This window comes from Bos grunniens, chromosome 4 (assembly GCF_055505025.1).
Source record: "Bos grunniens cultivar Pamir isolate PY7600 chromosome 4, Bosgru_T2T1.0, whole genome shotgun sequence".
NCBI classification, from domain to species: Eukaryota; Metazoa; Chordata; class Mammalia; order Artiodactyla; family Bovidae; genus Bos; species Bos grunniens.
This window is the reverse complement of record NC_141168.1, coordinates 70,548,838-70,570,389: the sequence shown is the minus strand read 5'-3', so window position 1 is coordinate 70,570,389 and position 21,552 is coordinate 70,548,838. Positions and strand designations below refer to the sequence as shown.

The window sequence follows — 21,552 nt, the reverse complement described above, 5'->3', positions numbered from 1 at the left end:
TTTTAAATTCTATTCTTCCCTGTAATTTGGATATTTTTGTTGCTGTCAGAGTAAGATATACTAGATTATGAGTTACAGATTTAACAAAGGTAAGCCTTGAAAAAAGTTAAGAAAGTTAAAATAATTTTGAAAATAAATGGTTAAAAGTGCTTATAAATGTATGTCTTTTTGAATAATTTAGAAAGCTGTGATATCTTTCCTTAGAATTCAGTTAGTTTTTTTTTTTTTAATCTGGAAACAATTCACTTAAATAATAGAAGTAGTGTGGAGTCTCTCGTTCAAGCCATGAAAATTTAAACACTGAGGTTGGGGGGGGCATGAAAAGAACCTTCTTTGTTTACATATTTTTGGGCCTCTTGCAACTTAGTGCCTTATGGATTGTGCTGAGGCAAAATCATGTAATGCATTCAAATCTGGATGATTTGTTAAGCCTAAGAAACAAATGTCCTTGACTTTTACCTGTGGTCCCACTACCCATTTGGATCTGACCTTGCTCTCTAATTGAAGATTATCAAGGCAGGATTTGTCATAGAAGCAGAGGATAAGAAACCGCTTACTGAAGAACAAGTAAAGCACTTCTATAGTCAAATAGTAGACCAGGTAAGAAAGTTTTTAAAAAAATCCACTGTGTGTCAAATACAGTGGATTCCTCTAAGTTTAGTATTCTCATTATAGAAAAAACAAATAAGTCTGACCAACAACTAAGCCCCAGATTTCCTTGGCGGTGTCCATATCATGGTTGATCCAAAAAGAGCGACTATGGAGAAAGCTCCAGTAGACATAGAGGCAGCCAAGCAAAAATGGATGCTCTGATTGTGTTTTATTGGAGCAAAGATCTCTTTATGATATGTGTCCTCTAAGACTCTGTTCATCAGCCCCCAGGAAGTGAGTATCCAGACCTTTCCTATAGATCTGATCCCAGTTTGAAGGCTCCTTATCATAAACTTCATAGGAAAGCTTTAATCCTTTCTTTACCTACATGTAAATCCTTTCCATCAAGTTATTTTTAAAATTCTCTTTTGTCTGGGGTAATACAGTAAAGACTTTGTATTCGCAAGTGCAATGGCTTGGGTGTCAGGAGATGTAGGTTCTAGAAATTCACTGTCCAGTATAGTAGCCATTAGACACATGTGGCCATTTGAACTTAAATTCATTACAGTTAAGCAAAGTTAAAAATTCAGAGTCTCAGTGGCACTAGCCATATTTCAAGTGCTCAGCAGCTGCCTGTGGTTACATATGCTGACGAGCACAGAGCATGTTGGTCATCATCAGAGAAAGTTCTACTGAAAAGCACTTTGTAAACCAGCTGACGAACACAGAGCATGTTGGTCATCAGAGAAAGTTCTACCAAAAAGCACTTTGTAAACCAGCTGCACCCCACAGACCATCTTTCTTGGCCCTGGAAAAGGGTTGGACCAGCAACATCAGCATCACCTGGGAACTTTTGAGAAAATCCAGTTCCCGGGCCCCACCCTAAACCTACTGAATCATAAAGTCTGGAACTGGACTCCAGAAAACTGTGTTCAACAAGCCCTCCAGTTGATTTGGAAGCACCCTATAGTTTAACAATTGTTATTAGACTGCCTTGACGATCAGTCCCTGCCAACTGTGAACTTCTGTCCCTCAGAGATGTGTTAGTTAACAGGAGGCTTGTGAGTAACTTTCTCTTGACCAATAATCATGAAGGGGAAGAGGTCCTTGACTTGGGTAGGGGTCACCATTGTAGTCTATCCATTTCATGAGCCTAATAATATTATTTTTATTTTATTTTGTAGCCTGACTTTGAGGATTTTGTTTCTTTTATGACAAGGAACCTAAGCTATATTCTAGTTGTTTCACAAGCAAAGGCAAAACAGCCTTCCTGGGATGAAAGTGAAGTTAATTCTGAGACAGAATCTAAAGAACCATGGGATGAACAACAGGAGATGGCCAAGCCTTCGAGGATGAAAGAGAGGAAAAGGTAGCTCCAGGCCAGGAAGCTTATTGTTTACAATGTTTTAGCAGGTAACATAGTATAACATACAAATATCTCAAGTCTAAAGACAAACATCTTTATGTCAAGGCCACAGGTATTCTTTTCAGTCCAAAATTTTATATGATCAACAAAGCCGGAGTTTCCCTGAAAGTTTATGTCAAGCAGTTTCGAAAGGGAAGAAATTCCTGTTTGTCTCTCTAACACTGGGTGCACCTATCTGGCTTCATGGCCCTGGACTCAAGGGTTAGAATGGGACCAAGGCTGGTCCCTTCCAAACCAGACCCCTTTCCTGTCTCTCTACATTCCACTTCTGCCTCCCCTTGTCCTAGAGACAGCAAATGTCCTCTGTCCTTTTACTCAAGGCAGTTAGTGGTGATAAACTGCTAAGAACTAAATAGTTGTACAGTTTTTGTTAACAGTTTGTAAATATTCAAAAGTGAATGTAAGTCACTTACAGAATGTTGGGTTTATGCACTTGCCATCTGTGCCTTTTATTCCTATGAAGACTCAGAAAATCCAGCGTTTAGTCCATGAGTTGTCAGGGTCATGTCTGAAAGAAAGGTGGGTAAGCAGGAGCAGGTTCCGAGTAGCTGGGTCCTGAGGCTTCCTAATGTGCGTCTCCTCCTGCCGGGCAGCCCATCTCCACTGCGTGTTCTGGTTGAGCATCTCCAGAACTCTCCTTGTTATCTTATTAATAAATTATAGCAGTTTTTTTTTTTTAGTTGGTCCATCCCCTGGTTCCTAGCCATATCATAATTTTTAGGTAGCAGGGAGACCCTAATACCATTAATTCCCAGTTTTAAGTGAGATAGAGGGACTGGTAGGATAAATCAAGTGCTGACAAAGGACTTTGTAAACAGTATGAGTTACTGTGAGAGTTTAAAGAGAAAATGATACTTAGCGGTTGGGGAGCAGGCTTGGGTGGGAAATGCTGGGCTCAAGATACCAGGTTGCATACCTGAATTTTTGAGCCATTTTTTAAAGTGTTGTGTGAAACACTATTAACATAGCTGGCACAGGAGGAGTCAGTGTCTGTTGGTGCTGTTGTACAGGTCAGGGTCTATTGCATCCAACTTTCAGAAGCAGTTGTTCAATACACATATAATAAGATAATTTAAGCACTTGGCAGGATAGGGGTGGAGTGAGGTGTGTCAATGTTGTTTTGCAAAGTTTGCAGCATTTTCTTTTTAATATTGGCCTGTGTTTATACTGATCATCAACCTAAGCAGGCAGCATGAAGTTGTGGGTTAGGGAACATATTTTTCTGGGATTCAGTTTTTACAGATCTTATTCTATAGACATGGCCTAACAGGTGCTGTGAACTTCCACCTGCCATTTTTAAAGTAGATTCAAAACCTAAAGGATCAAGGACACAAACTCTCATGTAGAATAAACAGTATATATAAATTTTTATAGCTGGGTATATGACTGCTATACTAAATATGAAAAGGTTAACTATCCCATCAAATACAGAGATTACCAGATTAAGATAAAAAATTAAAAACTACCTAATGATAATTAATGCAGACAGGAATCATCAATGAAGCGCTAAATCCATTGTATGAATAATATATGGATTTTCCAATAGTGCCCTTTCAAATAATAAGGATAAATAAATAATACGGATATTATTTACAAAGTGAAAATTGTTGCTTTTCAGTGGTGCAAACTGGGGGTTCCACTTTGACTATGTTATTATAATTTCCCAGTGATGGGAAAACCTGACATTGTGTACCTCCTACTGTGATGTTTCAAGAAGGATACAGCACCACTGATGTGATATTCCTATAGAGTATCATACCCAGAATGTAATAGGAAACTAGGGGGCCATTCCATAGTTTGAAACCTTCCAAAATGAGGACTGGCCTGGAGTGTTCAAAATATCAGTATCATGAAAGACAAGAAGGGCTGAGGCATTTGTTAGAGGCTGAAGGAAACCAGGGCTTAGGGCGACTGCATGCAATATATGATCCAAAATTAGGAAAAATTACTATAGATAGGTGGTTTCCCCAGTGGCTCAGCAAATCTGAGCTCAAAGAATCTGCCTGCAATGCAGGAGATGTAGGTACTATCCCTGGGTTGGGGAGATCCCTTGGAGAAAGGCAAGGCAACTCAAGCCAGCATTCTTGCCTGGAGAATGCCAGGGACAGAGGAGCCTCTCTGGCTATAGTCCATGGCGTTGCAAAGAGTCAGACATTACTAAAGCAATTTAGCATGCATGTATGCACTATAGACAGGACAGATTATAAAACTGCTGAAATTTGAATATGGATTGTTCATAAGATAATACTCTTATAACAGTGTTAACTTCCCTCGGGTATTTAGGAGGGTGAATGGTGAAAATATCTGCAGCCAATTCTTAAATGGTTAAGTCAAAATACACACAAACACACACACACACCACACTCTTGAATGGGGGTGGAGGGATAAGAGAGAAAGAACAAATGTGACAAAATGTTGACAGTTGATGAATCTAAAGTTCAGTATCTTGGCCTTAAAACTTTTCTGTCAATATACATTTTTTCAAAATAAAAAAATTTAAAAACTGTACTCATTTATATTCTGCTTCTTTGCTGTTGTTCAGTCACTCGGGTGTGTCCTTCACCATCTCCAGGAGCTTGCTCAAACTCATGTCCATCGAGTCGGTGATGCCGCCCAACCATCTTGTCCTATGTCGTCCCTTTCTCCTTCTACCTTCAATCTTTCCCAGCATCAGGGTCTTTTCTAATGAGTCAGCTCTTTGCATCAGGTGGCCAAAGTATTGGAGCTTCACCTTCAGCATCAGTCCTTCCAATGAATGTTCAGGATTGATTTCCCTTAGGATTGACTGATTTGATCTCCTTGCTGTCCAAGGGACTCTCAAGAGTCTTCTCCAACACCACAGTTCAAAAGCATCAGTTCTTTGGCACTCAGCCTTCTTTATGGTCCAACTCTCAAATTCATACATGACTACTGGAAAAACTATAGCTTTTACTAGATGGACCTTTGTCAGCAAAGTAATGTCTCTGCTTTTTAATATGCTGTCTAGCTTGGTCACAGCTTTTCTTCCAAGGAGCAAGCATCTTTTAATTTCATGGCTGCAGTTACCATCTTCAGTGATTTTGGAGCCCCCCAAAATAAACTCTCTCACTGTTTCCATTGTGTCCCCACCTATTTGCCATGAAGTGATGGGACCAGATGTCATGATGTTAGTTTTTTAAATGTTGAGTTTTAAGCCAACTTTTTCACTCTCCTCTTTCACTTTCATCAAGAGGCTCTTTAGTTCCTCTTTGCTTTCTGCCATAAGGGTGGTGTGATCTGCATATCTGAGGTTATTGATGTTTCTCCTGGGAATCTTGATTCCAGCTTGTGCATTTCTCATGATGTACTCTGTATATAAGTTGAATAAGCAGGGTGACAATATATAGCCTTCATGCACTCCTTTCCCAATTTTGAACCAGTCTGTTGTTCCACGGCCAGTTCTAATTGTTGCTTCTTGACCTGCGTACAGGTTTCTCGGGAGGCAGGTACAGTGGTCTGGTATTTCCATCTCTTTAAGAATTTTCCAGTTTGTGGTGATCCACACAGCAAAAGGCTTTAATGTAGTCAATGAAGCAGAAGTAGATGTTCTTCTGGAATTCTCTTGCTTTTTCTATGATCCAACAGATTCTGGCAATTTGATCTCTGGTTCCTCTGCCTTTTCTAAATCCGGTTGAACATCTGGAAGTTCTCAGTTCACGTACTGTTGAAGACTTTGAGAATTTTGAGCATTGCTTTGCTGGCATGTGAGATGAGTGCAATTGTGTGGTAGTTTGAGTGTTCTTTGGCATTGCCTTTCTTTGGGATTGGAATGAAAACTGACCTTTTCCAGTCTTGTGGCCACTGCTGAGTTTTCCAAATTTGCTGGTATATTGAGTGCAGCACTTTCACAGCATCCTCTTTTAGGATTTGAAATGGCTCAGCTGGAATTCCATCACCTCCACTAGCTTTGTTTGAAGTGTTGCTTCCAAAGGCCAACTTGACTTTATACTCCAGGATGTTTGGCTCTAGGTGAGTGATCACACCATCATGGTTATCCGCATCATTAAGAACTTTTCTCTATAGTTCTTGTGTGTATTCTTGCCATCTCTTATTAATATCTTCTGCTTCTGTTAGGTCCACACCGTTTCTGTCCTTTATTGTGCCCATCTTTGCATGAAAATGTTCCCTTGGTATCTAATTTTCTTCACAAGATCTCTAGTCTTTCCCATTCTATTGTTTTCCTCTATTTCTTTGCATTGATCACTGAAGGAGGCTTTCTTATCTCTCCTTGCTATTCTTTGGAATTCCGCAGTCAGATGAGTATATCCTTTCTTTTCTCCTTTCCCTTTCACTTCTCTTTTTTTCTCAGCTATTTGTAAGGCCACCTCAGACAACCATTTTGCCTTTTTACATTTCTTGTTCTTGGGGATGGTTTTGATCACTGCCTCATATACAATATTTACGAACCTCTGCTGTTAGTTCCTCAGGCACTCTGTCTATCAGATCTAATCCCCTGAATATATTTGTCACTTCTACTGTATAATCATAAGGGATTTGATTTAGGTCATATCTGAATGGCTTAGTGGTTTTCCCTACTTTCTTCAATTTAAGTCTGAATTTTGCAATAAGGAGTTCATGATCTGAGCCACAGTCAGCTCCTGGTCTTGTTTTTGCTGAGTGTATTTGGTTTTCTGATCACATGGGTCACAGCCTTGTCTAACTCGATGAAACTATGAGCCATGCCATGTAGAGCCACCCAAGATGGATGGATCATGGCGGAGAGTTCTGACAAAACGTGGTCCACTGGAGAACATAATGGCAAACCATTTCAGCATTCTTGCCTGAGAACCACATGAACAGTATGAAAAGGCAGAAAGATATGACACTGAAAGATGAACTCTGCAGGTTGTTAGGTGCCCAATATTCTACTGGAGAAGGGAGAAGAAATAGCTCCAGAAGGAGTGAAGAGGCTGAGCCAAAGTGGAAACAACGCCCAGTTGTGGATATGTCTGGTGATAAAAAGTAAAGTCCTATGCTGTAAAGAACAAGACTGCATAGGAACTTGGAATGTTAGGTCCATGAATCAAGGTAAATTGGAAGTGGTCAAATGGGAGATGGCAAGAGTAAACATTGACAGTTTACGGATCAGTGAACTAAAATGGACTGGAATGGGCGAATTTAATTCAAATGACCATTATATCTACAACTGTGGGCAAGAATCCCTTAGAAGAGATGGAGTAGCCCTCATAATCAACAAAAGAACCTGAAATGCAGTAGTCGGGTGCAATCTCAAAAACGACAGGACGATCTCTGTTCATTTCCAAGGCAAACCATTCAGTATCGCAGTAATCTAAATCTATATTCTGCTTAGAAGAGACAAAGAAAAATAAAAAAATTAAGAGATGGCAACAAAATAGCCAGAAAAAATAATTAGAATTGAATATTAAAAGTGTTAAACTTGATAAAGAAGGACATGATGTAAAAGAAAACATTTGTGAAGAAGATATAGTGGTCAAAAAATTTATTCCTGAAACCACACAGATGACATAATAAAAATATAAGTATTAGATAATAAGGAGAACTGGATAAAAGTAACATTATGGTCATAGATCTCAATACAAAGCAGACAAAAGAGCAAGGATATATAGGAATGGCAAATATATATTCCATAATTGTGTATAATAAATGATCTAAAATATATGAAATATGAACATGTATAACCTTAAATCCCACAAGTAAATTTGCTTTGTTTACAAAGTAAACCTAAACACATTTTTAAAAATTAAAATCTTACCACATACATTTCCTGATTATAATCCAATAAAGTTGGAAATAAATAATTAATAAATTTCAAATAGAAAGCATCTTACCTATTTGAAAACATGAAATGTGCTCCTAAATTAGCCTAGATTCAAAGACAAGATTATAAGGAAAATTAGAAACTATCTGGATTGCTTTACATAGAGGAAAGAAAAAAAATTTTTTAAACATACATTATTTTGGTGTCTTTAATATACTCATGAAATCAAACATGTGATTTCATGTAATTGATTTTGTGTTGGGTCAATAAAAATGGAATTAAATGCATATTCTTTGAGGTAATAGAGATGTAACTTATCTTTATGTGAAGTTCCATATTCATTTGTTTTATTTGTGAGGATATATTATCAGTTTTAATTTTCAGGCATGATTATTAAACTTCAGTTTATAATTATGTTTTGGATTTTAACAGTTTACAACAATATCTGGAAATACAACAAATATCTCAGTTTTGTGATGTTGAAGAGAATATAACTAATACTAAGTTTATTGATGTCTTAATCCCTGATTTTAAAAAAATTAGAGGCATAAAATTTGAAAAGATATTGGCATTACTTCGACCAGCCCTCGCTAATGAAAGAACAGGTAAGAAATAAAGTATAAATTGTTTAACTACATTGTGCATATGATTTGAATAATTATATTAAAATATATTAGTTTAAAATTTAACATTCAAGAAAAAGCACTTGAAGTAAGAAATTTAATTGACACTAATTTACTAATTTCTCAATAAAAAGAATAAAACAATTTTATAGTTAAAAAGTTCAGAAAGTGCTTTCTAACCTAGGAATTTGTTAGGGTAGATTTAACATACAAGAATTATTATTGTATATAATTATTATTATAGTTATTATAATAAAGATTAGAAGTATTCATGTCTGAAATGCCTAAGTTCAACACTTAGGTAAATCTCTTATTAATAGTGTGATTTGGAAAAAATGTACTTTACCAAATCTTTCTTCATTTTTAAATTGAGAAGGTTAAAATGAGAAAACATAAAGTGCCTAACACTTAAAACGTGCTAGCTATTTTTAACCTCACATAATAGAGTATTATGTGAATAGAATATTGGCAGAGCAAGAACAGAAACTATAAAGTAACACTGTTAATTCTTTTTTATATCCAGTGTATGGAAATAAATTGATACTTGTATGTTGACCTCATATTCTCTGACTTGCTAAACTACTTAGTTCTAGGAGCTTTTTGACATCATTTCCTTGAGAATTTCTGTTACTAGGGTTTCTAAGGGCTTTTCAGGTGGCACGAGTGGTTAAGAACCTGCCTGCCAAAGCAGGACACATAAGAGAGGAGCGTCGGGAAGATCCCATGGAGTAGGGCAAGGCAACCCACTCCAGTCTTCTTGCCTGCAGAATCCCGTGGACAGAGGAGCCTGGCAGGCTACAGTTCATAAGGTCACAAAGAGTAGGACATGACTGAAGTGACTTAGCACAGCACAGCACAGGGTTTCTGAACATCAGACCTACTTACCTTTTGGGCTAGGTAATTGTTGACGGTGCTGCGTCACGAGCATTGGAAACTGTTCAGCAACATCTTTGGCCTTTGCTCACTTCATGTCAGTAGCATCCCCTCAACTCCTAGTTGTGAAAATCAAAACACATCTCCAAACATTGTTATATGCACTTTGAAGGATTGAGAACCACTGAGGTAGACAATAATATCTAAAAATTGAGACAGTTTTGCCTCTTTCTTTTTAATACGTACACTTTTTATTTCTTTTGCTTGCCTTATTGGACTGGCTGGAACTTCCTGCATGATGTTGAATAATAAGCGAGATGAGAGTACACAAGTTACCTTGCTCCTGATCTTACAGTGAAAGCATTAAGTCTTTTACCATTAAGTGTCATGTTAGCTTTGTATGCCCTTTATTTAGATTAAGGAAATTCTCACCTACTCCTAGTTTGGGGAGGTATTTTTTTTTAAATCATGAATGGATGTTATAGTTTCCCAAAATATTTTTCCTGTATCTACTGATATTTTTTCCTTGAGTTTAACAATATGGCAATTATTTTGATTTTTAAATATTGAACCAGCCTTGCATTCTCCAGATAAACTATACTTGGTTGTTGTTTATTGTCTTTTACTATCCTTTTTAACATATTGCTGGGTTTGAATTTTCAATATTTTGTTGGGGACTTTCTTGTAATGTCTTTATCTGGTTTTGGTATTAGGGTAATGGGTAAATGCAGATTTCATAAAATGAGATGAAAGGTAGTCACTGTTTTATGGAAGAGATGGTGTAGAATTGATATTGCATCTTTTTAAAATCTTTACTGGAATTTACCAGTGAAGCTCCCTGGGCCTAGAGTTCTCATCTTTGGAAAGTTTCATTTGGCTTTTTAAACCTTGAACAATATGTATATGTTTTTTAGATAAATAGACTTTATATTTTAGAATAGTTGTTGATTTACAGAAAAATTAAGAAAGATAGTACAGTGTTCCCATATGCCTACCCCCATAATAGTTTCTTCTAGTAATATTTTATTGTAATACATTCTTATAACTAGTGAACCAGTATCAACACACTGTTATTAACTAAACTTCATAGTTGATGTTAAGGTTTGCTCTTTGTGTTGCACATTCTGTGGGTTGTGATAAATTCAGTGTCATGTGTCCCTTTTACAGTATCATACATGGTAGAACCACTGCCCTAAAAATCCCTGTTCTTCTCCTATTTATCCATCTCCCCCTCCCAACCCCTGTTGTAATCTGACCTTTTTATTGTCTCTGTAGTTTTGCATGTTCCAGAATGCCATAGAGTTGAAATCATATAGTGATAAATTTCTCTTATATAACTATATACACTTAAGTTTCCTTTGTGTCTTTTTGTGGCTTAAATAGCTTACTTCTTTATAGCTGAGTAACATTATATTGTATGAATATACCAGCATATGTCTAGTTACTTATTAGAAGACATCTTCGTTGCGTTCAGTTTTTGGCTATTAGGAGTAAAGCTGCTATAGGCAGCTTTATTATGAGCATGTAACATTGGTGATAAGGATATCCCTGATGTATTGAGTCACTAGGGTTTTAGGTTTAATTTTCTACACAATATAATCTTTATCCTACCAGCACAACAACCTGCTGCCAAATGCATCTCAGTTCAGTTCAGTCACTCAGTCATGTCTGACGCTTTGTGATCTCAAGGACCGCAGCACACAAGGCTTCCCTGTCCATCACCAGCTCCCGGAGCTTGCTCAAACTCATGTCCATTGAGTCAGTGATGCCGTCCAACCATCTCATCCTCTGTTGTCCTCTTCTCCTTCTGCCTTAAATCTTTCCCAGCATCAGGGTCTTTTCCAGCAAGTCAGTTCTTCGCATCAGGTGGTCAAAGTATTGGAGTTTCAGCTTCAGCATCAGTCTTTCCAATGAATATTCAGGATTGATTTCCTTTAGGATTGACTGGTTTCATCTCCTTGCAGTCCAAGGGACCCTTAAAAGTCTTATCCAACACTACAGTTCAAAAGCATCAATTTTTCAGCACTCAGCTTTCTTTATAGTCCAACTCTCACATCCATACATGACTACTGGAAAAACCATAGCTTTTTTGGACTTTTTTAGTAAAGTAATATCTCTGCTTTTTAATATGCTGTCTAGGTTGGTCATAGCTTTTCTTCCAAGGAGCAAGCATCTTTTAATTTCATGGCTGCAGTCACCATGTGCAGTGATTTTGAAGCCCAAGAAAATAAACTCTCTCACTGTTTCCATTGTGTCCCCATCTATTTGCCATGAAGTGATGGGACCGGATGCCATGATCTTAGTTTTCTGAATGTTGAGTTTTAAGCCAACTTTTTCACTCTCCTCTTTCACTTTCATCAAGAGGCTCTTTAGTTCCTCTTCACTTTCTGCCATAAGCATGGTATAATCTTCGTATCTGAGGTTATTGATGTTTCTCCTGGGAATCTTGATTCCAGATTGTGTTTCATCCAGCCCGGCATTTTGCATGATGTACTCTGCATATAAGTTAAATAAGCAAGGTGACAATATACAGCCTTGATGCACTCTTTTCCCAATTTGGAACCAGTCCATTGTTCCATGTCTGGTTCTAATTGTTGCTTCTTGACCTGCAAACAGGTTTCTCAGGAGGCAGGTAAGGTGGTCTGTTATCCCCATCTCTTGAAGAATTTTCCACAGTTTGCTGTGATATACACAGTCAAAGGCTTTGGCATAATTAATAAAGCAGAAGTAGAGGTTTTTCTGGAATTCTCTTGCTTTTTCTATGATCCAGCAGATGTTGGCAACTTGATCTCTGGTTCCTCTGCCTTTTCTAAATCCATCTTGAACATCTAGAAGTTCACAGTTCATGTACTGTTGAAGCCTGTACATGTACTGCTGAAGCAAAATACATCTAATTGATAATAACAGCTGAGTGTGGAAAGCGCTATGATAAGAGATGCCTCACTGGATATCAAATAGGATATGCAGCCCATAATTAAGTGGAAAGATAAGTATGGCTTAATTAACCAGGGACAGTTGCATAATACTTATGGAAGAAGCACCGTTTATGCAGAGACTAAAAAGTCAAGTTTGAATTAGCCAGGAAAAGGAGAATCTTGAGTAGTTTCAGTGTAGCGCTTGCCACAAAAGTCAGTCTCAAAACTGGGGTGAGAGATTATATACAGAGAAGTCAGAACAATTCAGAATTAAAGAAGTAATATTTGACAGATTTGTAAATGTTATTTTGAGATTGGAAAAATCTGACTGTAGATTAATGCTCATGGGAAGGAACCAACCAGTTGAAGTCACAAGAAAGAGAGAAAAGATGAGGACAGGCCAAGGTCACTGAGAGTCAGGAGGAAATAGTTTCTGTAGCAGATGTATAGGATTGGGCTGAGAAGAGATTTTTATTCTATGTAGCAAGAGAGAAAGAGGGCTGGATAGACACAGATCCAGTTTATAGGTTTGTGGCAGGAAGTTGAGGGGTTTGTCTTCCGTTACTTGGTTTCTCTGTAAATAAGAAGCAATGTTATTGGCTGAGAGGAGAAGAGGCAACCCTGGTATGGACATGATCCATCAAAGGCCAGCCCTTTTCTTGATCTATGTATGCCATTTCTACCTGCTTTCCTGAGTGTTCCACACTCGAAAATGTCCCTTATTTTCTGGCAAAAAATCACTTTCTCCCTTGTTACCGAGTTTTCCCTGTTAGCTCAAAAACATGGTCCAACATAATAATAAACAAAATTCAATGAAATAAAAACAAACCCAGAAATACCGCCTTGGATCCTCCGCCCCCTCAGCTGACACCCCATTTCTCTACCTCTCTGCAGTGGACACTTCTCAAGGAGTTGTCTGTGCTCAGTGAGTCGCCTTCTTGACCCTCACCCACTCCTGAAGCCCCTCCAATTGAGCTTCCCTCAGAACTACCCTAGTCAAGTTCACCAATGACCTCCAAATTGCCAAATCTAACTTTCAAATGGCCTGCATTCTGTTCATAGTGCTTAGCAGTATTTAGCAGTTTCTGCTTCCACACTGGTCACCTGGTTTGGATTGCCCCTAAAATCCTGACTCTTGTTCCTGGGAAACAAATACAATTTTTTTAGTTTTTCTGAGCAAAGCAAATCTACCTCCAACCAAGTTGCAAAGATCTCACCTTCTACTCAATAATTTGTTGAAATAATTTTTCCCAAACAAATACAGTTTTCTCCTACAAAGAATTTTGGTAATAGCTGTTAATGTCATAACATATTGCTATTGTGATATGCAAACCATACTGACATTTAAGGATGGCATAAAGGTGTTAATTGAAAAGGGGGGAAAACAAAATTTGAAGTTTGTTAGTCTGTTATCACTATCCCTCTCCCTCTTGCTTGACTCTAGCCTCAGTTTTTGATTATTTTGTGTTTACTATGTTTGCCATTTGGTAGCAAATGGTAATTCATCACTCTTTAAATAAATGTTGACCTTTATTGATATTTAATATTCTGGGTCACCTCAAGAAATTCTAAAGCAAAGTTTGTGTGGATTATTTAACTTGAAGAAAACAGACATCTTCACCATATTCTTATGAATTTTCAAGAAATACAATGTACCTCTTTTCAACTCATCTATTACATCTTTTATTCAGATATAATAGTTTTCTTCATTATAGTTCTTGTTATCTTATTTTTCAAGTAAATATGGGAATATATGTAATGTTCTTTGCTCTAAAGTATTCACTCAATAAAAGGTAAGCTGTTCATTGTTGTTGTTTTAGTTCCAGCTCTTTCTTTTCAGCATTATTCCTAGTTTTTAAGCCCATAGTGAATGACACTTCCCCCCAAAACTTATTTTCTATGTAAGAAAGATAGTGGCTTCTGTAAATGTTTACTTACTGACTCCCTTACTGAATTATGTTATTTAATACTATTAACCTTTTAAAAATACTCCTGAATTTTCCAAACAGCTTATATGCAAACACTGTTATCCATTTTGTTCAATTTTGTTATTTTTATGTATGGCTTAGTACTTCCAGAATAACTATTAAATAATTAAAGGCCAGTATGATAACATTTTGCCTTTGTTCTACCCCTGACTGCTTTTAATGCCTCCAGTGATTTCAATTATGATGCTTGCTTTAGCTTTTAGGCAAAAATATCTATACTCTAAAATATTTCTATCTGCCACATGGTACAAAAAGATTTTGAATGTAATCCAATAACATGTCTTTTGATGGCATATTTTGAAATTTATATTTTGTTTATAAACAGGTGTACAGTGGATATATTTAGAATTTTTCTTATATAAACTAGTTTTCATGCTTTTCACAGTCCTTAGGTCCATTAATTTCCCACTTTTTACTCAACTATATTTCATCTTTCAGTTAATCTAGAGCCTATATTTAAGCACATTAAAAAAAGATATGTACCTAGTTATTTTGTTTTCTGAAAGTGAAAATCGCTCAGTCATGTCTGACTCTTTGTGACCCCGTGGACTTTACAGTCCTTGGAATTCTCCAGGCCAGAATACTGGAGTGAGGAGCCTTTCTCTTCTCCAGGGGATCTTCCCAACCCAGGGATCACACCCAGGTCTCCTGCATTGCAGGTGGATTCTTTACCAGCTGAGCCACAAGGGAAGCCCAAGAATACTGGAGTGGGTAGCCTATCCCTTCTCCAGTGGATCTTCCCAACTCAGGAATCAAACTGGGGTCTCCTGCTCTGCAGGCAGATTTTTTACCAACTGAGCTATCAGGGAAACCCAACTCTAGAACCCTAGCATATCTGAGAATGTCAGTATATCACCTTTATGTATGAAATAAAACTTATCTGACTGTACACATTTTAAAAAATAAATCCCCCATTCTCAGATCTATAGATTTTGTTTCACTGAAGAACTGGAAATGGCATCATAAATTTGACATGTTAAGAATACTGTTCACCTTAAATTAAAAATCGAATAATCTATTTTTGTAAACTTAAATTTCATATGAGAATGAAATACATTCTATGTCCTTATGATGATATAGTCTGTACTGTGTGTATAATCAATAACCTAGCACTTTAAAACTTATGTGACTTTTTATTTAGAGGATGTTTTGAATAAAATTCAAGATGAAGGCTTCAAAATACTGCTGCAAAGACAGATAGTGTTATCAGAAGAAGAAGCAAAAACACTGTGCAAAGAATATGAAAATAAAGATTATTTTGGAAATGTTATAGAAAACATGACCAGGTAAAATAGAATTCAGGTTGAGAAAGTGCAGGTTGATTTATGTTTGAATCATTTAGCCTTTTTTTAACCCTGCTTTCTGTTCAAGTTGCCAAACCTCTCAATTCTGTAAAGATGTGCTGAGTCTAGTTCTTTGCCAATATTACTTCCATTTTGATTGCCTGCTCAACTGTGTGTCTTCTGTGGTCCCCCCGGAATGTTATCAGAGCAATGCAAGTTCCCAGTGAAGCCTCTGGAGTCTAGTTGAGTTGAATAGCCAGTTTGTGCAGCATCATCAAGTCCAAGTAGACAGCTATGACTGACTCTCAAGGGTTTTGGTAGTCCTAAAGATCACTAGTCCGAGGAGATGAATGGGATGCTAGAAACCTGTCAGGTTTCTAGCAGAATAAATGAAACAGCAGCCAGACCAGAAAGCCAGCAAGCGTGTATAATATAAATCAGCAGGGGCATGGGGACAATACCTGTATTGTCCGTAGACCACTCGATCAGAACCAAGGCCCTTCTTTTCCCTTCCTTTCTCTGCTTCCTTTCTTTGATGAATATACTCTTGAGAGTACCCAACAGAAATTAATTTCATACTCTTAGTAAAAAGGGCTATTTTACTATTTTCGTCTAACAAATTCACTTGCATTATTTATGTCTATAATTAGCTACAAACCATAGTTTCATTAACTTTTTTTTTTTCTTTTCTAACAGTGGTCCATCACTAGCCCTTGTTTTAGTAAGAGAAAATGGCTTAGGACACTGGAAACAGTTAATTGGACCAAGCAATGTTGAAGAAGCCAAAGAATATTTTCCAGAGTGGTATGATTCAGATTTTTTTCATGGGAGCCATTTTGATTTCCTTTTGAATATAGGGTACAGAAACTACTCAGGAATGCTCCTTTTGCTGGGTAAGGAGTGGGCTATTTATGACTGAAAGCCCAGCCCAGTGCCAACCTGAATATGGACAAGGCTTTGCAAGAGAAGGTTGTAAGCTGCTTCATTTGGGGCTGAAAATAAGCTACCCAGCCAGAAGTCCGTATCTTGGCAGAAATATATGCCCCATGCACTGTTTAGGAGAAATTCTTTTGAGAAGGGCATGATAGTCCTGTAGGTTATTTAATTGATATAGGAGTTTTAAGACAATGATGACTAACTTAATATATAGTCTACAATTTGGTGGGAACATTTACAAAGTAATTTACTGATGAGTCTTAGAATTTTGTAATCAGCTGAAAACCTGGCATGTTACCTGTTACCTAGTTCAGTTCAGTCGCTCAGTCGTGTCTGACTCTTTGAGATCCCATGAACTGCAGCACGCCAGGCCTCCCTGTCCATCAACAACCCCCGGAGTCCACTCAAACCCATGCCAATTGAGTCGGTGATGCCATCCAACCATCTCATCCTCTGTCATCCCCTTCTCCTCCTGCCCTCAATATTTCCCAGTATCAGGGTCTTTTCCAGTGAGTCAGTTCTTCGCATCATGTGGCCAAGTATTGGAGTTTGAGCTTCAACATCAGTCCTTCCAATGAACATCCAGGACTGATCTCCTTTAGGATGAACTGGTTGGATCTCCTTGCAGTCCAAGGGACTCTCAAGAGTCTTCTCCAACACCACAGTTCAAAAGCATCAATTCTTTGGTGCTCAGCTTTCTTTATAGTCCGACTCTCACATCCATACATGACTACTGGAAAAACCATAGCCTTGACTAGACGGACCTTTGTTGACAAAGTAATGTCTCTGCTTTTTAATATGCTGTCTAGTACCTGTTACCTAGAGGCACTTTAAAAAATATTTTTTGATCTTAGCTGCTGGGCTTGGTCTCAGCCAAGGGAAGGAGATAGCATCTCATTCATCTCTGTTCCTGGCATGTAGCTGATGGAAACAAACTGACTTGCAATTCACCTAAATTCTTTGTGCTAATTTCAGAGTGGGATTGAATTCAGGGGAAGAAAAGCCCTCCTTCAAGTGAGCAAGAATAAAGATGCTTTGTCAAACACAGGAAACGTTTGCATCCATGCTACCACAATAAATAACAGGACTTATGAGACATCATGTATATAGAGTTGAAGTGTTTTCTTTGGGGTATAAGATCTTGAGTTGGACTTGTCCTGAAGGAGGCATTTTGTACTCTTTTGACCCTCCTCTCTTATGTCTTTGTTCCTGTGCCAGGAAATTACTGTAAAGGATAATATGGCTTGGACACTCTTTATGTGGTATGAGCAGGGTGCCATAGAACCTCTCAATGAAATGTAGCAGAGAATGCAATACATGGCATCAGAGAGAAGAATCCTTATCAATACCTGGCCTATACAAAGCAGAGACATTACTTTGCCAACAAAGGTTCATCTAGTCAAGGCTATGGTTTTTCCTGTGGTCGTGTATGGATGTGAGAGTTGGACTGTGAAGAAGGCTGAGCACTGAAGAATTGATGCTTTTGAACTGTGGTGTTGGAGAAGACTCTTGAGAGTCCCTTGGACTGCAAGGCGATCCAACCAGTCCATTCTAAAGGAGATCAGCCCTGGGATTTCTTTGGAAGGAATGATGCTAAAGCTGAAACTGCAGTACTTTGGCCACCTCATGCGAAGAAAAGACTCTGATTCTGGGAGGGATTGGGGGCAGGAGGAGAAGGGGATGACAGAGGATGAGATGGCTGGATGGCATCACTGACTCGATGGACATGAGTCTGAGTGAACTCTGGGAGTTGGTGATGGACAGGGAGGCCTGGCGTGCTGCGATTCATGGGGTCGCAAAGAGTCGGACACGACTGAGCGACTGATCTGATCTGATCTGATACATGTAGGCACACTCTTCTAGAAATTCTGGCTCCAAATGTGGAGGCTACATACCAGCACAGAGACATTTTCTCCAGGTGAAGGCACTCAGTAACTGCCCCTCTTCTCCCCACTATTATAGTGAGAATTTAAATCCTAAGCCCTTATGATCCCTAATGTTGCCACAAGTTCACAATGACTCTTAGCCATTATTTTTGATTGCCTCCTTTTCTAAGTGGCCTTAGAAATAACTCCTGCACTTGGGCATCAGACTCTTTACTCTCCATTGCTTAATCTGAAATATGGTCACTTGCATACAAGAGAAAAATAGCAATCCTTCTCTGCTATCCTTACATGCAAACACACACACACACAGACACTTTTTCCAAATACCATGTCTAACAGCCTAATAGAGGGTCTGCTTGTAGTTCTCTGCATTGAATGGATTCAGTTCTGGTGATGTATCATTCATTGTACAAATCTCCCTGACAATCACAGGCTCTTAGTCTACAAATATCTTCAAATCAGAGATGTGAGAGCAGCCAAGGGCTGAATGGGAAGGTCACATTAGATAAGGAAATCTGAAATGGTCACTGAAAAAATTAGAGAGATTTTACCAGCTGAGCCACAAGGGAAACTCAGAGATAAGAAAGGGGTCTTAAAACTTAGGACAGAAAGCCAAGTTTCCAGTGATGTCAGTCTGTTAACAGGAAGGGAGATTATTTGCTGTGGCTGGATTTTGTGGGTTGCTTGCTCAGGGCTATGTTTAAAGGGCAGAAAATCAATGAGCAATGAACATCACTTCTACTGAAATATAAATAGATAAGCAGAGGGACAGAAAGAAAAGAGTGCAACTGGAAAACACTGAGGAATAACGGTTGACTTTGGAGATATGTATTCATCTATCATACAAAAACAGAACTGGAAGAAACTACCCCGGCAGGGCTTGTCTATTAACATCAGTGTCACTCCTGCCTTGTTCCACAAAGCCGTTTGGTATGCTCCTCTCTCACTGCTGCTTTCCTTACCTGGAGGGTTCCGCTGCCATGTCTCCTGGATTCAGCGTTTATAATCTGGTATCTTTGGAATAGGTCAAATGCCATCTCTAGTGCTTGATATTATTTAGTGATTAAAGAAGGAGAAGGAATTTACTGACAGCTTAATATGTCCCATAAATTTCAAACACATCATCAGATTACATCTTCAAAGACTCCTTCCAAAACAGGGTTTATTATCATATTCATATTTGAGACAACTGAAGCACAGACAAGGAAAATAGTTGATCAGTATCATGTAGCTAGCAAGTGATACCACTAGAATTCTATATTCTGTTCTTTTCCACTGCACCAGGGTGTTCATTCCATCTTTGACAGTTGTCAATATCCATTATCATGATTACTGAAATGTTCAACTCCTTTCTCCCTAATGACTGTTACCTCCTTAAAGGTAATAGCATGCCCCAAGCCATTCTGCAGTTACTTCCTTTTGTAGAATGCAAATATGAAGTTTTACATTGTGTTATGTTATTTTATATGTTATAACAGTTTTTGACTTGACTTATTTTTCAAAGTTTATGCGCACAATTTGCAATAGAAGGTTTGCCTATCAACCAGTTGTACGGAAGTGATTCACTAGAAGCTGCTGAAAGGGAAATACAACATTTCTTTCCTCCTCAACACACTGTGGCACTGATTAAACCTCATGTAACACAGGAACAAAGAGGTAAATATATAAAGATAGAACCAATGTATACGTTTTTCTTCAACTTCTGTGGAATTTTGCAAAGTAAAGTTGAAAGAATAAAGCAATGAGCACCTTCATTATCAGGCGGTAGTGCTCCAAGTTTAGGCTGTGAGAGATTTTGACCAGACTTCCTTTATTTAATCACCTTAATGGTGCCCTGCCAGTTCAGTGAGAAGAGTTCAGGTTGGCTGTCTCCTCCAATCTATATCTAGAAGTTCTATATCCAAGAAGTTCCTTGGCATTTGCAATGTGGAGATGAAAACATGTCTTCACTTTTGGCATAGAAACAGATTTCCTCATTTATAGACCACTAGACATTTCAGGTGGTTTCTGGAAAGATGGATCCCAGAAACTGAACATCTACATTAACATATTGAAGTTCTTCTGAATGTCCCTCTGGGGACTGCCTTTTCAGTTTAGTTTAGCACAGTTTTGGTTTTTTGAAACCACTGTATGCAAGTGATACTATGACCTTCCTTAGTTATTCAATCGGAGAAGGCAATGGCACCCCACTCCAATATTCTTGCCTGGAAAATCCCATGGGCAGAGGAGCCTGGTGGGCTGCAGTCCATGGGGTCGTGAAGAGTCAGACACAACTGAGCGACTTTATTTTCACTTTTTACTTTCATGCATTGGAGAAGGAAATGGCAACCTATTCCAGTGCCCTTGCCTGGAGAATCCCAGGGATGGGGGAGCCTGGTGGGCTGCCGTCTATGGGGTCGCACAGAGTCGGACACGACTGAAGTGACTTAGCAGTAGCAGCAGCAGTTATTCAATCTACTTAAATACAGAACAAAAATGGAGGCAATCTGCAAGACTATCAAATATCTGTTTTCCCTAGAGGATATCATGAAAATTATTAAAGAGACTGGATTTGATATAACACAGATGAAAGAAACACTCCTAATTGAAGAGGAAGCAGAGAAAATTTATTTTAAAATAAAAAGAAAAGCGTTTTATAAGGATGTCTTGGATGTTTTAGCTGAGTAAGTTTCTGATATATAAAAGTTCTTTGCATTGTAAACATAGTAACTGTTTGTTATAGAAACTTTGAAAAATACAGAAAATTCATTAAAATATTTTATCCAATCTAATTCATGAGAAAAGCACCCTGGTAATATTTGGAGTTCATGTTTATTCTAATTCCTTTTTTTCTTCTCTGTTTTCTCTTTCTTTGTTTCTTTAGTTCTTCACATTAAATATAGAGGCTATCTACTTTTAAATGTCTGCTTTGCCAACATATTTGATCTTTGCCTTAGTTTCCTTATCCATAAAATGGGGATGTTAATAGGACCTACCTCATTGGCACTGTTGTGAAGGCTAAATAATTGATACATTGAAAGTAACTGGAATAGTGCCTAGCATGTATCCCTAAAATTAAAAAAAAAAAAATTCTTCTAGAACAAAAATCCTGTTGAAAGGGACTTCCCTGGTGGTCCAGTGATTAGGACTCTGTGCTTCCACTGCAGAGGGCATGGGTTCAATCCCTGGTGAGATAACAAAGACCTAGCAAGCCATGCAACATGGCCAAAAAAAAAAAAAAAAAAAAACCCAGAAAAACAAATCCCAATAAACCTATTGGGTGAGGGAGAAGTT

General features: G+C 38.1%; 1 protein-coding gene across 4 annotated transcripts in view; it reads left to right on the top strand.

Moving 5' to 3' along the window:
• The window catches only part of NME8 (NME/NM23 family member 8), a 41,910-nt gene that overhangs the window by 19,042 nt on the left and 1,316 nt on the right, over positions 1-21,552 (top strand). For 2 of the 4 annotated variants that reach the window (XM_086396822.1, XM_086396820.1), the window contains exons 2-7: positions 1,776-1,960; positions 8,208-8,380; positions 15,316-15,460; positions 16,154-16,261; positions 19,784-19,935; positions 20,798-20,942. In XM_086396822.1, the coding sequence (XP_086252948.1) occupies positions 1,776-1,960; positions 8,208-8,380; positions 15,316-15,460; positions 16,154-16,261; positions 19,784-19,935; positions 20,798-20,942 (908 nt within the window). Of the gene's footprint in view, positions 1-507; positions 601-1,775; positions 1,961-8,207; positions 8,381-15,315; positions 15,461-16,153; positions 16,262-19,783; positions 19,936-20,797; positions 20,943-21,552 lie in introns of all 4 variants that reach the window. The other 2 variants (XM_086396824.1, XM_086396823.1) reach the window with 2 other exon arrangements.